This window comes from Carica papaya, chromosome 6 (assembly GCF_054855325.1).
Source record: "Carica papaya isolate Zhongbai chromosome 6, ASM5485532v1, whole genome shotgun sequence".
Classification (NCBI taxonomy): Eukaryota; Viridiplantae; Streptophyta; class Magnoliopsida; order Brassicales; family Caricaceae; genus Carica; species Carica papaya.
The window spans coordinates 7,362,102-7,378,092 of NC_142314.1; the positions used below are offsets into that span (position 1 = coordinate 7,362,102).

The 15,991-nt window shown below is 34.0% G+C and overlaps 1 protein-coding gene across 7 annotated transcripts; it reads left to right on the forward strand.

Moving 5' to 3' along the window:
- The first annotated feature begins 1,226 nt into the window (after positions 1–1,226).
- FAAH (fatty acid amide hydrolase) lies at positions 1,227–15,927 on the forward strand. Of its 7 annotated transcripts, none has more exons than XR_015821476.1 (22): positions 1,227–1,494; positions 1,609–1,687; positions 1,775–1,884; positions 1,999–2,059; positions 2,777–2,967; positions 3,045–3,174; positions 3,350–3,427; positions 3,514–3,661; positions 3,858–3,970; positions 4,061–4,136; positions 4,709–4,792; positions 5,261–5,312; positions 6,696–6,776; positions 6,868–6,951; positions 10,939–11,042; positions 11,183–11,275; positions 12,863–12,961; positions 13,059–13,127; positions 13,677–13,741; positions 14,820–14,885; positions 15,331–15,426; positions 15,506–15,590. XR_015821476.1 is itself a non-coding variant. In XM_088222562.1 (22 exons), the coding sequence occupies exons 1-22, from the start codon at positions 1,492–1,494 to the stop codon at positions 15,563–15,565; spliced, it is 1,938 nt and encodes a 645-aa protein (XP_088078688.1). In that variant the 5' UTR covers positions 1,229–1,491; the 3' UTR covers positions 15,566–15,927. The 7 variants fall into 7 exon arrangements, 6 of the variants coding, with proteins under 6 accessions (XP_088078688.1, XP_088078691.1, XP_088078689.1 ...); XM_088222562.1 differs by having other exon boundaries at positions 1,229–1,494; positions 14,820–14,881; positions 15,506–15,927; XM_088222565.1 differs by having other exon boundaries at positions 1,229–1,494; positions 2,810–2,967; positions 14,820–14,881; positions 15,506–15,927.
- Positions 15,928–15,991: the final 64 nt, after the last annotated feature.

The following is a 15,991-nucleotide window of genomic DNA, read 5'->3' on the forward strand; positions in this document are numbered from 1 at the left end:
CTTTTAAATATAGCTGTTCATAATTCTCTATCTTCTTCCAAATTTAGTTGGTCATGGCTATTGTCTACTTGGACGTTACCAAACAATCCAAAATTTTCATTCAAAATATGACAACTTGCTTAATCTTTAAAATTTTCATCTTCTGTTTCCTTCTCCTTAACTTGTTTCTCCTTTCCAGCTTCTGCTTCTTTTTACTCACTCACTTCTGTCAACCTGTCCCCCACGCCTTTCCTCTCATGCTTCCTTTCATCACTGACCATCGAACGCCGCAGCTACGTCGATCTCTCATCTCCGCAGACCTTCCGCCTGTTTCCTACTCTGCATGTCCAGTGCATGTGTGATTTTCGTATGTGTTATATGTGAAGTGTGTACATGCGTACGTAGAGGGAGCTGCTAGGAGAAAAGAGGATGCAATAAAATTATTTTTAAATTAAAACAGAAAAATATTGAAAATTTTGGTTCTGTAATTAACTAATTATGAAATAATTTAATTTTTTTTCAATAATAATTTTGATTGATATATATATATATATATATTAATATCACAATTCTGTCTACACAAATTTATAGACCATTAATTACAATTAATTATGATATAATTATACATCGAATTTCTTCCTCATTAATATTTTGATTTATTTTTTCTTTAATACTTAATTTATTTTTATCTTTAATATTTTCGATCTAAATTATAAATCATTTTCAGTTTCACTCTGATCCAACCTGGTCTCAAACAATCCATTGCACACTTCTTTTTTTACTCATGTATTACGTCAAATTAATTAAATATAATTTTTAATTTAAATAAGTTTGATTTGGTTGATCATTAGTTAACTGCAAAATTATGTGATTCAAATTTGGTATGATATATGCCTTAATTACATGATTAAAATTAGATTCACAATTATCGCTTAACTATACATTAGTCACAATTTCAAATTTGATGTGATTTTTTTTTTAAATAGATCACTAGTATTTAATAAATATAGATGTTAATTTTCATTCTGTAAGTTTTTATAAAAAATTAAAATGAATCGACCATATCTATAATTACTGAAACATGAATAATATATATATATTTTAAAAAATAGAATAAATATAAATAATTAGGAAAAAAAAAACATTTGGGTCTACAGGGCTCAATAACCCGACCCGAGGAAAATGCGGAGCGAGTGGGTAGAAATTGAATGCGCTGTGACGATTTTGTAGATTTCCAAAGACAAGAGACGGCAACGTATTAATCAACAAATGGCACTCAACAACTTCAACTGTCCGCACTTGCTTCCTCTTACTCTCACGTCACTCTCTGTCTCTGTCAATTTCTGGCGACGACTTTTTCAATCGCACAAACCAAAGCATTTGATGACAAGAACAACGAACTTGTCGTCTCTCTGCATCACATTCTTCTTTTCATTCTAACAACTCTCTCTTAGCAGGTTTGTGCGGCTGATTTCCAGATTTTCCTCCATCTTTCTGATTTTTAAACTCCGCATGGTGTGACATCTTGTTCTTCCTGACTTCGTTCTTCTTCAATAGTATTGCTTGAGTTTTGATTTGGTGGAGGCTTTGATTTCGTGAAATGTGAATTGATTTTTTTTGGTTTAACAGATGGGGAAGAAACGCGTGATGTTGCCGGCCAACGAGGTGGATTTGTCCACCGTCAAGTACGAACCGGAAGTGATCAAAGGTGAACTTCGGCCTTTCTCGCTTTTTTACGTACAAGATATACGGAAAGTATAGACAGCTTATTTTTTGTGTTTGTATGGATTTGCAGCTCCGCATTTGACTGGACTTATTTTCAAGTTGTTTGTTAAGCTAGTTGAGGCACCAGTAATTGGTTCTCTGATTATTGCTGTCTTGAAGAAACAGAACAAGATTGTTGAGGTCTGTAACTGTTTTGTCGGAGGAAGTTCTTAATGTGTTACATTCTTCCTTTCATCTTTACGGGCTTCGTTAGTTCGTTGCTTAGGACTTAAAAAGAGCTTATGTGATTGGCAGATGTTGCAAAATACTGCGATACCAGAGGCACCCATGTTTAAGCCTGAATTTCCTACTCAAGGTCTATCCTCTTATTTCTCTGATTCTTATTGTTTTTTTCTTTTCGGCTTCGTATATTATAATATTTAAGTTTTTAGGAGGAGCTTCATCTTATGGACAGAAAATGAAGTTCTCCCTATCTTGGCTCTTTATTGTATTTTGTCTGTAAAAGAAAATTAATTTGGAAAATTATGGGATACACTATTTATAGGAAAACAAAATACAGTAACATTAGAATAGTTCTTAAGAGTTAGACTATAATAAGTAGAAAGAGATTAATTATAAATAATTTGAAGAAAATAGAGCGCCTTACCACTGGGCACTGCCAATGTCTATATCAGCACTTGTGCACGTTTTCTGCTGGTACTTTAGATGCCTCCGCAGGCTCTTCTCTGTTTGAGACAAATTCTAATTTGCTTTGAAATCTTTTGAAGATACGATTTGCTTGTAATCATATTCTTAACATTGTCTAATACTAATCAATAGCTGGCATGTCTTTTGAGCGTCTCTGTTGATTATAAATACTTACAAATTAAAACCTACTATACATGGTTTTTTTTGTTTGAAAAATCTTCAAATGTAAAGATTGTTGAGGAATAAGGAAATATCTGCATCAAGATTGGCAGCAAATTTTAGATAAATTTCAAGTGAGAAATGAAACATGTTAAAAAATTACATGTGAATGCCAGAATCCAGTTTTCATTTCATAAAGCTGACTGTGACCATGATGTTAAATTAGAACCAGAAATTGATGTTACCGTCGTTGATGAAGATGCAAAGCCTGAAGATAGAGTTGAGACAGCCTTGAAGTGTCTTCAACTTTATGATCCTGCTAGCCGTTGGAATAGTGATTTAATTGCATCCTTTCGATACTGGAAGATACGCGATTATGCACATGCTTATCGGTCTAAGCTTGCAAGTCCTTCAATGGTTGGTTATCTTCATATACTGGGATTCTCATTCTTTACAGATAAATTGAAGAGGAAGAATCATACTTTTACTTGTAGGTAGCAGAGCATATAATTTCTGTCATAAAGGAATTTAACTATGACAAGCCCCCGACTCCACTATTAATTTCTTTTGATGTTGACAAAGTCAGAAAGCAAGCTGCGACTTCTACACGAAGGTTTGATGAAGGTATTTCTGATGATAGTATAGTATGTTATTCCTGTATTAGCAAGCTGCAGCTTTTTTTTTTAAGATTAAAAAAAAATAAAAATTTACAATTTCTGACATTTTTTTCATGCTTTGTCGAAATTTAACATCAAATATTAATGAAAGGACCTCTCACATCTGATTTTTGGTTGCGCAGGAAATCCTTTATCCATCTTGGATGGTATTTTCATGGCAATTAAGGATGATATTGACTGCTTTCCCCACCCATCGAAGGGTAAATAATGATCACCAGTTTCTTGATGTTTATTTGATGTATCCTCTTGAAGATTGATATGCTTAACTTGGTCTATGTGGTGATAGGTGCAACAACATGGATGCATGAGGTCCACACTGTTAAGAAGGATGCAGTTAGTGTTTCAAGGTTGCGAAGATGTGGTGTAATTTTCTTAGGAAAGGCAAATATGCACGAGTTGGGCATGGGCACAACCGGGAATAATTCAAACTATGGGTAAGTTTGTCGTTTAACAATGTAGGATGGGTAAAAAATGTTGTATACTATTTCAGAAGGTTTCTAATTGATAACATATCTACTTATGGCTATCTTTTTTAAAGAAATTTATGACTTGTCCGATTCCTTAATTAGCAAAAATTATTGCAAATCTTCTGCTTTTTATTGGTAAATTTTCGAATAAAATTGGATGCAGAACAACAAGAAATCCTCATGCACCTGAAAGGTACACCGGAGGATCTTCCTCAGGTCCAGCAGCAATTGTAGCTTCAGGACTATGTTCTGCTGCCCTTGGGACAGATGGCGGAGGTTGTGCAAATATTATACTATGTTAGGCTTGCTCGTAGATGTTATCCATTATATCCTTATATTTTAGGCTTAATTTAATTGAAAAGGCAGGTTCAATCCGCATCCCTTCTTCCCTCTGTGGTGTAGTGGGCTTGAAAACGACATATGGACGGACAGATATGGAAGGGTAAGCCTTCTAGCTCACAGGCTACTATCATGCATAGACTTGTTCTTGGCTGTTTGTAACAAATTATTTTGTATTCACTTGATATTTCTAGCTCAGACATCACAAAAATGCTATGGAAGGAGTCCTTGACATTTTCATAACTTCCTTATTGTCTTTTTGGAAACTGTCACAAACTTTTTTTATTCAGAAATTTTGGCACGACTTTGATTTTAGAAAATGCATATATGGAGATTATGTATTTTCAGCATGAACCTATCTTGTTGGATAAAATAATATGTATTAATTTGGGATGGATCTTAAATTATATTCTCTTTTTTTAATGAAATAAAGATTTTAAATTATATTTTTATGTGGCAGTGAATGATTAAGGTAAATAGCAACATTCGAGTACTGCTTACTAAAGCTCGTCGAAATAGTGAATATTTGAGATTGCAGCTGCCAATTTTTTTTTTTTTTCTATTTACATATAAGGGTGAATGATAATCTAGAACTAGAAGCAAGATGATTTTCTTTTCTTTTATGTGGTAAATCTTTGTCAGGTCGAAATAAGTGAAGCAATTTTATTTTCCAAGTTGTTTTGACAGATCATTATGTGATAGTGGGACTGTGGAAATTATTGGACCCATTGCTTCATCGGTGGAGGATGTCGTGCTAGTGTAAGCATTTCATTCCTACAAAAATGGTTTTTGTTTATGTGTATTTCATCCCTACAAGGATGTCATGCTAGTGTAAACATTTCACCATACAAAATCATTTTATATATATTTACACAGTCCAGATCATCAGGACATGTAACCTTATGTACTTTGCATTGCAGAACTCTTTCCATCCTGTACAAATTTATCAAAACTGATTTAGTATTTTAAGCTGTACACGACTAGATGCATCCCTTAAATTGTTTATTCCTTATTTCCTATCTTATTTGCTCAGAGGACAAACTATCTCTTTTTGCCACGTCTATATAATTGTTGCCACAAGTCATTTATCATTATTCTGCAATCATAATGCTCAAACAGAAGAAATAGCATAGTCTTCTTTTGTTTTCTTCTTGACTGGGATCAATGAACATGCTAATTTCTTGCTAGAGACATTATATCTTCGTGATTGCATTGTTAATTTGTCAGATATGCAGCAATTCTGGGTTCCTCTCCGACCAATAGAATCTGTTTGAATCCGGTAACTTTTTTTAACCTTATTATTATTTGTGTAAATAAAAAGAGGGTGGTCAGTAGCTTTACTTTTTGTTTTCCTGTTAAAGTAATAATCATTTCAAGGGCTCCAGAGTGCATTGCTTTTCACAAAGAATGTTCAGAGTATTTTCCGCGTGCTACTAGATTTTAGTATTAAAGAATTGGCATTACTGTTTTGGATATCATGTAGTCAACACTACAAGATGTAACAGAAGAAGTCTTGCTGGATGACATTCAGCAATATTTTCTATGGTCCTAAGGAGTTAATATTAGTGGTAGTATTTGTGGTATGACTAATATCGTAGAACTAGCCATCATTTGTGTTTGGTGCAAAGAGGACACTTACAATAGAAGAACAAGAATTTAGTTCTTTCATTTGGTGGGAAACGATTGTTCCCCAGCATGTTGGGAACTTAGTTCTTTCATTTGGTGGGAAACAATTGTTCCCCAGCATTTTGGGAACTCAAAATTTTAACCTCCCAAAATGACATATTTTAATTCCTAAAGTATTCTTACTCCTACATCAAACAAATCTCATGATTACATTTTCTTTTTTGTTTTTATATCTTCTTTCACAAGCCTGGCGTGATTACATAACAATAAATTAGATTTAACATACTAATGTTTCGGAAGCAATTTATTTATACAAGTAGTTTCATATTTAGTAGAAAAATTTAACTAAATCAAAGTTGGTTAGAAATATTGTCATTAGCATTCCTTAAAAATATGGAAAACTAACTTAAATCATATTATTCTATTCAGTTTTACAAAAAAAAAATCAAAATTAATACGAGGTAATATAAAGTTTGTTAATTTATACACTATATATTAGTTCTCCTTGACTACCCAACATGAAAAAGAAAGCATACCAACTCAAATATGTCAAATGCATCATTATAATATCCTATGCTATTTGTTTATGCCATCCTATTCATTTCTTTCATTCTGCAAACCACCGGCTGTATAAGGTTTGGTTATCAAAGATCATGATGATTGATTCAACTTTTGTGTTAAGTAAACTATTGTCAAGGAGCAACTACATAAAAAGGACCTTCAACTTGATAAATATAAAAATTAGATAATGAAGATAGCTAAGCTTGTTGTTTGTTGGAATGAAAGGAATAAAAATACAAAACTATATCACTTATTGAGGGGCATGCTTCAACTAGAAGGTCTGCAATAGAACAAATAAACAAGTAACTTCAAGAAATAGATGTTTGTGTATGACTCTGGATAGGTCCAAGTGTCAATTTGAGATAATGCTTATGTGATTTTTTTGTACCAGACTATCATACATTAGCCAATATTCCAATGTTAAATTTTATAATTCACAGCTCTGTTATGATTATTGTTCATGTCTTTCTTGTAGTCCCCTCCTTGTTTTCCAAACTTATCATCATATGATAATCTGAATGCTTTGCAAGCAATGCGTCTGGGGAAATATACGGCGGTGATTTCTCTTTCTTTTCTTCTGGAAGACGATTAAATTCAATTTATTTCATATCAAGTGAAATCTTTAGAACTCAATTGCTCCCCTGCAGTGGTTTAATGATGTATTTTCGAGTGAGATCTCGGATAAATGTGAAGATGTTCTTAACAAACTGTCAAAAGCTCATGGATGTGAAGTAAGTAGCTGTTCCCATAACATAATTTTTTCCTTTCTTTACCTTCTAGTTTGAAATTGATGAAGTTTCCAACTCTACTCTTAACATGATGATAATATGTTTGGATATAATACTCTTCTTCCTTTCATATTATACTCTTTTCTTTCATGGTTTTAGAAAATTGTTTATGTTGGCATCTGAATTTTTCATTAATCTCCTACTTAATTGACAGCATACATGAGCTTCCTTGAAGCTGTCTATGACGACAGAAAAAACCAGAAAAAGAAAGAGACTTTCCTTACATACTTAAACAAGATAAAGTATATATTTACCTTTCCTAATTAAACTTATCCACTAATAGAAGCAATTATCATCCAAATAACCATTGATCATCTAAACAGCTTTTAACAAAAACATAATTGTAGATGATTGGCAGCAAAAAAGCCAAACATTAACGCTCCTCCTTGACAATTTTGCTGGAAACACCAAACATCAATCTTAATGTCTCAAACTTGGACTTAACAGTCCATTGTTGAAAATATCGGCCATTTTTCCCTGGATTTGCAGCGTAGTAAGTTGATCTCCTCATCTTTTTCAGCTTCTTTCACATATTGGTAGTTGATCTTAATGTGTTTTATTTTGCCATATAAAGATTTTTGTAGCGAACAAATTATTTCTCTTCCTTCTTCAAGTAGCCATTCAAGAAGGCTGATTTGATATTAAGTTGATAAGTGTTCAACTTTTGAGCTACTAGATTGACGAACGAGCTCACTGTGTCATATCTTGCTACTGGTACAAGAATGTTATGAAACTAATCCCATATTGTTGACAGTAGCCCTTGCCAATCAATCTAGCATTCAGTTTGTTAACAGAGCCACCAACATTCAACTTGGTTCTATACACCAATTTGAGCCTAATGACCTTCTTGTTTGCAGGTCTTGCGGTGAGAATCCCAGTCTTGTTTGTCATGATCATCTATTGTTCTTCCTCTATCACTTCCTTTCATTTTGATGATTGCGATTTAAATATTGGTGGGTTCTGATAAGATGAAATTGCAGCAATTATAGAGGTCTTAAAAGAGTTCTTGTACCCTTACTAAATGGTCAGAATCTGTTTTATGATTATAATCTGATCTCTCTTTCTCAGCAAGCACTTAAGGGCTTTCAATAACATCCCCCAGTACACACTGATTTCTTGAAGCTCAAATTCTAATTTTGTCTGATGCCGATAAGCATTCTTATCAACTTTGACTTTTTTGACATAATATCTTCCTTTATTTGAATGTTGAGGACTCTGACATTGCCACTTATGCTCGACAAGATATCAGCTTGAGTCTTTTCATCTAGCTTATCTCTTTTAACTTCTAGAACATGAATATAGCAACCACTTGTGCTCTGTTGCTGGTTCTCAGCAATACCAATGTTTATGTGGTGTTTTATCCTTTAATGCTTTTGTGGGTAGCCTATTTTGAAGGTAGACTGCTGTGCGCACAGCTTCTATCTAAAAGCTTTTGGGTGATTTTTGTCAAACAACAAACACCTATCCATCTTCACGGTAGTTCTTCTTTTCCTCTTGCTGACCCCATATGTAATTAACTGTAGGATTCCTTTTATTACTCCAAGAATGTCTGTATCTAGAGTGTTCTTATTCAATAATAACATAACTTTCTATTCTTCCAAACTTGAAGGTGTCATCATTGAAATATCTCCCTTTCCCTCAAACTCCAAGTTCTCTCTGTTGCTTATTCTGACCCTAGACTTGTTGGACTTGTCAAGCTTCTTAAAAAACCTCTGCTCAGGTGTCATAGGATGGCTGCAGCTGCTGTCAACGAACCAAGTGCTGCAGTCCGAATTGGTTGAGTAGCATTTAGCAACAAGGAAGCTTTCTCCTTGTTGCTTTCATTTTCCACAACTTTGGCCTTCTACTCATCTTGTTCTCCTTTGTTTTTGCAATTTTTTTCAACATGCCTGAACATTTCACAAATCATTTACTGGATTCCAGGCCTATACTAATAATACTTTTCAAGATGGTTGGTCTTTTTGCAATTTGGACACGGTGGATAGCTGCCTTTTTTGGTCCTTTATTCTTATTGCTTCTGGCCTCTCCTTATGGAAACCTCCCTTGCTTCAAGCATTATTCCCTTCAGCTTTGACTTTGGTTTTCATCACAAAAGCATCTTCTTTTGCATCATTCATTCTCAAGGATCTTCTCTCCTAACTGACCTGCAAAGCATTCACAAGTTCGGCTAATGGAATTGTTGAAAATCATTTGATTCTGCAAAAGAAGATATCTTTGCTTCAAAACCTCCCTGGAAGATGCATAAGGACCTTTCAAGCACCCTCTTAACAATCAGCTCCTCTCCCAACATTTTTACTTGATTCACAATCTTCATGACTCTATTTGTGAAGTCTTTTACATTTTCCATATCTCCCATCCTAAGAACCTCAAATGATTTTCTCAAATTGAGTATATGTATTTGGTTTATTTGTTCACTCCCTTGGAACTCCTCTTTTTTAAACATAAAATATGAAATTTATTCAAGAGCACCAAGGGGATGCAACCCATGTACAAAAGGATTAACAAACTAATCAAAATATTGATAGGTCACCAAGATCCTGAGTACAATAATGCGGATTGTTCCTAATCACAAAACTTAGAGTCTGGAATCAAGTGTCTTTACATCTATCAAAATTAGTTTATATACTCTCAAAAACCCTTTTATTACTTTCTTTCTATATGAACAAAAGGTAACCAAAGAAATAAGTTTTAACCTTTTATCCCCTAGGATGTCTCTCCAGGGATACAGTTCATTCTTAATTGATCCTGCAATTACCAATTTAACCCCAATAATCCATAAGCCAAACTCCAAATCCTAAATGTGAAAGGATACCACAATGGGATGTGATCAAAGATTCTGCATCTCTTTTACATGAGTAACATCCATTTACAAGAATTTTGCTTCTCCTTGTCAACTTATCCAAAATAAGAATGCATTCCTTAGCTGCCTCCCAAGTGAAGAAAGCCACTCTTGGGATTGCCTTTATCTCCCAAAGCTGTCTAGCAGGAAATCCTTCCCCCTTCACCCCATTGTTGCTCAAATGATCACGGAAAGACTTCAACAAAAAGACGCCCAATGAGTTAAATTCCCCCCCTTGGTTTTTCTCAAGTTGTGTAATCCATTTCCATCTGTGAGAGAGAATTTATAAAGTTCATATATTCTGCATTGCCCAATCATTTCAATTCATGTTCAGGTCAATATTCCATACCTCGATGCCTCTGGTGCCCGCCAAAGACTCCAAGGAACTCCTTAATTCTTTACCAGGCTTCTTTTCTAGTTTTAGAAGACATAATCCTTGTGAAAAGGTTTGAAAAATCGCTGAGTGAATGAAAGAAAGAGCTTTGGATTTCTTTGCTGTCTCTTTTGCATGATGCTTTGAGCAAGTGTTGGATTTGCTCTTAAAGGAGAGGGTCTTCACTGAACTCCACAGTTTCTCAAAGGTCCATTGCTTTCAGCGCAACATTCATTCTAACAGTGAACAGCTGGTAGTTTTCACCATTGAAGTTAGGAGGTGAGGAAGAGCTTGAACCGTTGGAGGCCATTTCTATTTGTGTGGTGACCTTGAGTTTTTTACGATTGGTTTTCCTTCTTTCTTGGTCCCGGTCTTAAAGCTAGAAAGCTCTTCTACAATTTGTTGGCATTTGACACAGCAAAGAAGCGAATCTAGAGCAGAAACACTGATCTGAATTTCTCATTAATCTCCCACTTAATTTACAGCATAAATTAGCTTCCTCAAAGCTGTTGATGACAGCAGAAAAAATCTAGAAAATGGAAGATACTTTGCTTACTTGAGCAATCTAAAGTCTATATTAACCTTTCCTAATTAAGCTTATCCACTAAAGACAAACAATTGTCATCCAAATAACCATTGGAAACTAATAAACATTAGACAACATAATTCTAGATAATTCACAGTAAAAATATCAAAAACTAACACTTCATGGTTTCAGATTATTGAGGTTGTAATACCAGAGTTGCATGAGATGCGCACTGCACATCTTGTTTCAATTGGATCTGAAACAATCTGTTCCTTGAATCCTGATTGTGAAGATGGGTATGTTTCATGCCTTCAAAAGGAAAATTGTTATTATAATTGTATAGCTCCAATGACACAGTAGCTATATGTTCTGACTCAGAAGGATTATTTAACATTTATGATTTTAACTAGTTTCCTTCTTTTTGACTATATCTTAGGAAAAATGAAAGATTAACATATGATACGCGTACTAGCCTTGCACTTTTTCGATCATTCACTGCATCAGATTATGTTGCTTCCCAATGTCTAAGGTGAGGTGAAACATAATGAATTTACTCAAGTATCTCTCTCTCTCTCTCTCCACCCTTTATCTTTCTTTTGTAAGATATAGAGATGTGTGTGCACATATGGATGTGCTAGAGTGCTTTTACAGCAGCTGAAGTTTTCAAAATACTATCTATCTGACCCATACACTAAAAGTGAATAAAGAAAATTGTCAAAAAGAGTGGAACAGACATATTTTATCTTAGAGATGTAGAGGTTGTGAATTCACCTGATAATTTGAGAGATATAACCTGTGTTTAATATTTTACCGTACTAATTTAACTCTAGCTAGTTGAAGTTGACCTGGATAGTAACCTGCAAAATAGTGGAAGACCTGCCGACCGAGAGAGGGGATTAATGTCTGAGAGGATATGCATGCTGATCCAGAAACATTATTGTTTGCGTGAGGATTACATTGTTGTAGATTATCGTGAGGACAAACTTCTTGGTTATTTCTTCTTGGAAAATGGTGGAACTTAATCCAGATAATTTTTTAATGCAGAGTAACATTCTAGCATGTTTACTCTTAATGTGGGATTGCAATCAAGGGAATTAAAAGAAGGTTTTATTCTCTCTTATTTGGATGTTTTTTGAAATTTGGGGAAGAATGAACTTAGGAAGTCCTACAACAAATTTAAGAAACTGAAGTTGTTTTCAGGTTGTCAATATAAAATTTAATGAATATTTGAAAATTCTCCAATTTTCTATAATTTATTTAATCTGAATACTTAAATAAAATTAAAGCATTGAGTATGATGGAAAACCCGGTTTAAAATTAAACCACGGATTCCATTTCTGATGTCAAATTAGTTTTGAAGATTTGAGAGTTACATCAAATAACCATAAGCTGAATTATTTTCACTTGGTCCAAAGGATTGAAAATATAAATCTGGAGGAGAAAAGGTAAAGATCTAGATGATAATAGTTTTTTACTGTTAATGAAATATGGAGTTTCTCGTTAAATTTGTCTTGTGATGCCCTGTATCCTACTGATGTAGTACCCTAGCGAAGACAGTTTATAATTTCACGATCCAATGATCTTAAAAGCACTTTTGGGTGACAGATCCGTGAATTACAAGTGATATCAAACTTGACTCAGGCCCACTACTATGCTGGAATTGTGGGTCTTGTGTTACATATTTAGGAGCATGAAAGAGGATAGAATGTCAGTGGTCTGTGAGATCTTTTTTGGACGAAAGAAATGAAAATCAGTTTGTGATTTGGCTTGAAAGTTTATGTTGCTTCCATGGGAGTTTGTGCGTGACACCATACATCTTGCATCATAATGCCTTGGGGAAGATCATGGTAGGTATTTGTGGCCAATGATCTAGTACTTTTAATTGGCAGGCCATGGTGTTATAACCATGTTAAGCTCATTATAATTTACCATATTTTTTCATTTTACAAGCCACTATTTTAGGGAAAAAGAAATGCACTATCACTATTTTCATTTTAGATATTTAACATGTTCAAGGCATTTTTTTAATAATTCAACACAAACACTATAGTTAACTAAAATTACTTTTCTTGCCATCTCATATTTACTCATAGTTTTTTTAATTACCTGTCCAAAGGATGACAGATGCATTGATTACCGGAGATCTGGGTTTTGGTGGGAGTCTTCTTGATTTGTTACTTGTATGGTCTTGGGAATCAAGATGCAGTTCTTGTTTGTATGGCTCATGCTTGGTGATATTCTTTTAGGACATAACTATAATTTTCTGGCTGTTTTGATTTGTTTCTCTTGTAATTTTATCTCATTTGATCCAGGCGAAGGATAATGTATTACCACATGGAGATTTTCAAAAAGGCTGACGTGATAGTGACTCCTACAACTGGGTAAGTAAGCTAAATATTAGCAACTAGCAAGTAAAGAAAGCTCCTCTGAATCAACTGCATCATAACATGCCTTAATCCAATTAATTCATGGAGTTTGGTTATAAGTCGTTTCTTCCAAAATATGGTCTGAGCAGATTCTAAAGATCTTTCCTGAAATCATTACCCTATGACATTTGTTCATATTAACTGGTAAATTTCTAGCCTTAAAATTTGTAGGTCTGATTGCTAAAACAGAAACTTCAAGGTCTAATTAGGTCTAGGACTTGTCTGGGGATCTATTTTCATTTGTTAATTGGTGCAGTCATAGTTGGTATTTCTTTTAACATTTTTTTAGAACTGCTATAGGACTTGGTCACTTATCTGTTTATATATAGTAGATTTTTAAAATTTGAGTTGGCTTTAAGATTCTGCACATTTTTCCGAGTAAATACAAAGTTTTTGCTCATCAGTTTCCTGCTAGAGCATTGGGTCACTATTTATAGTTTGCATTTCACAAATGCTTTTGTGAAGTTTTTTAATTAAATTTACATGGCTTTTTGTGTCTAACAGCATGACAGCACCTATAATCCCTCCTAGTGCCCTTAAATATGGGGAGACAGATATGCGTGTAACAGGTTTGTTTTATGAACTTCTTTAAACTTGTAGCCTGCAAACAAATTGTCTCAGTTATTTTTCTAGAAAAGATGCATTAAACTGAACTCTTAGTTTCTGGATCAGTAGATGATGAGAGTGGTAAGAAATTCTCTTAAGAACTACCCTTAGGAGTTAAGAAGGGAAGAAAAATGTGTTTCATTTTACACGTTTGCTCATTCTCACAGTCGATTGCCTAAGGAAGTTGACAAATTGCAATAATGCAAATCATTTTGTTTATGAGAAATAGAAGTGTGAACAATGACAATGATGGTACAAAAGGTTCTTCCAAATCTTGAACTTATGGTCATTTTAATCTTAGTGGGACGAAGTAAAAGCATATTTGATTGTATAAGCCGCACTTGCTGGGTCCGATTAATACTCACTATCAGTCATGTTTTGTTGGTTATAAAGACTTGGCAATAAAACAAATTCGCAAACTGAGTTGTCTTGATGCAGAACTCTGTAAGTGTAAATAAGTTAAAAGATCTTTTTAATTTTTATAACTTAAGGAAATAGTATTTAGGAGATATGAGTTATTTAATCATTCAAGGTTTAAAACATTTTTTCTTCTGCTAATTGTTTTCTATTTTAGTTTGGGTTAGGACTTGTATAAAAGGTTTCCAATCAACAACTTTAAAATCTTGGAAGTGATAATTTTCTAGTGAATTTATTTCTTGTTTTTATATATTATTTTCTCTCTCTATTTTTCCATGCCTACCATGATATTTTATTCTCTCTAAAGTCTTCACCTTGATCCTTTTTTTCCTCTATCTGTCTATTCTTCTGATCTCTTTCCTGTATTTTCCTTTAAAAGATCTGTTGTACGACATCCAATTCCAAAATCAATTTTATGCATATGATCTGCAATGAGAAAAATACAATTTTATGCATATTTGGGTCCTCTTTTTCGGTCAAAGGCAACAGTTCGCTGTGGAAGAACTTATTATATTCTTCAGGCAGTAATGGTCACATGTACTCAACAATGATGCCGTTTTAGATTTGAAATTATGTATTTTCTCCTTCTCCAAGATTTCTGATGCATCACTTACTTGGTTTCAGGTTATCTCATGAGTTTCATTCTTGCAGCAAATCTTCTTGGCCTACCAGCCATTACGGTTCCCGTGGGTGATACTTCTCTTTTCATTTGAACTAAGTAGTTTGAAGAATTTGACTTTTACCAAAAGGAAAATACTAATATCAAGTTCACATCCAAATGTTTTTTCTTTTCTCTTCCTTTTTGAGGGGAAACATATCCAAAAGCTTTTACATCCTTGTGGACCAAAAGGGAAGGATTCAATCTTTTCCCACTAGAATGTCTTTCATGGAACTTTGGAAAGAAAGTTTATATTTTAGAGTTTGATAGTTTTTCCCAGGTGTATATACAAACGACCTATACCTTGTCGGGAGCACGTTTTAGGGTAGGTATTAGCACTCTATGGTGACTGAGGGTATGAATAGCAGAAAACAAAGAGGTAGAAGGACAAGGAAGCTTTATTAGCTTATATTAATGATTGTTTTGCTAGGTAATATTTACTCTTAAACTTTTTGAGCCCTTCTAATGATATTCCAGGTTGGCTATGATAAACAAGGACTTCCAATCGGTTTGCAAATAATTGGCCGTCCATGGGGAGAAGCTTCAATTCTTCGATTAGCTTCTGCAGTAGAGGTACAAGTTCTCACATCTTCCAGACATTATATATATGGAGGCTATAGGATCTTACTAACCCCTTTTGTATCTCTTAAAGGAACTCTGTGCAATGAAGAAACAACCTGTATTATTCTACGATGTTTTGAAGTCAAAATAGAACAGCCCAGCTTCCAAGATTGAAATCTGATATCCTCTTTGCAACATTGTTTGTGACATCTCTTTGCCAGTACAAGTAACTCCAAAGTTTCAAGGATGTCATGCAGATTGATAACTTTTTATCCCATCATCTCTGGTTAAACGCCTTTCTTTTCTGGGATAAATTAATCTTTTCGCATTGGCTTTGGCTTTTAATACTTCCATCTTGGCTTTTCATTAACTGAAAGTGACTCTCATTTTGGCATCTACTCGGTGTCAAAAGATGCTATCTATATCATTAACCATGATGTGAATCTTTACTATATTAAACAATCTAATACCTGCTCATTCAGAAATAGCAAATAAAAAAAAGTTGGTAACTGACATTGGCTGGCAAAAATATCTGTTTTTATTATTATTGGAAGAGAAAAATATGAGTTATTAGTAA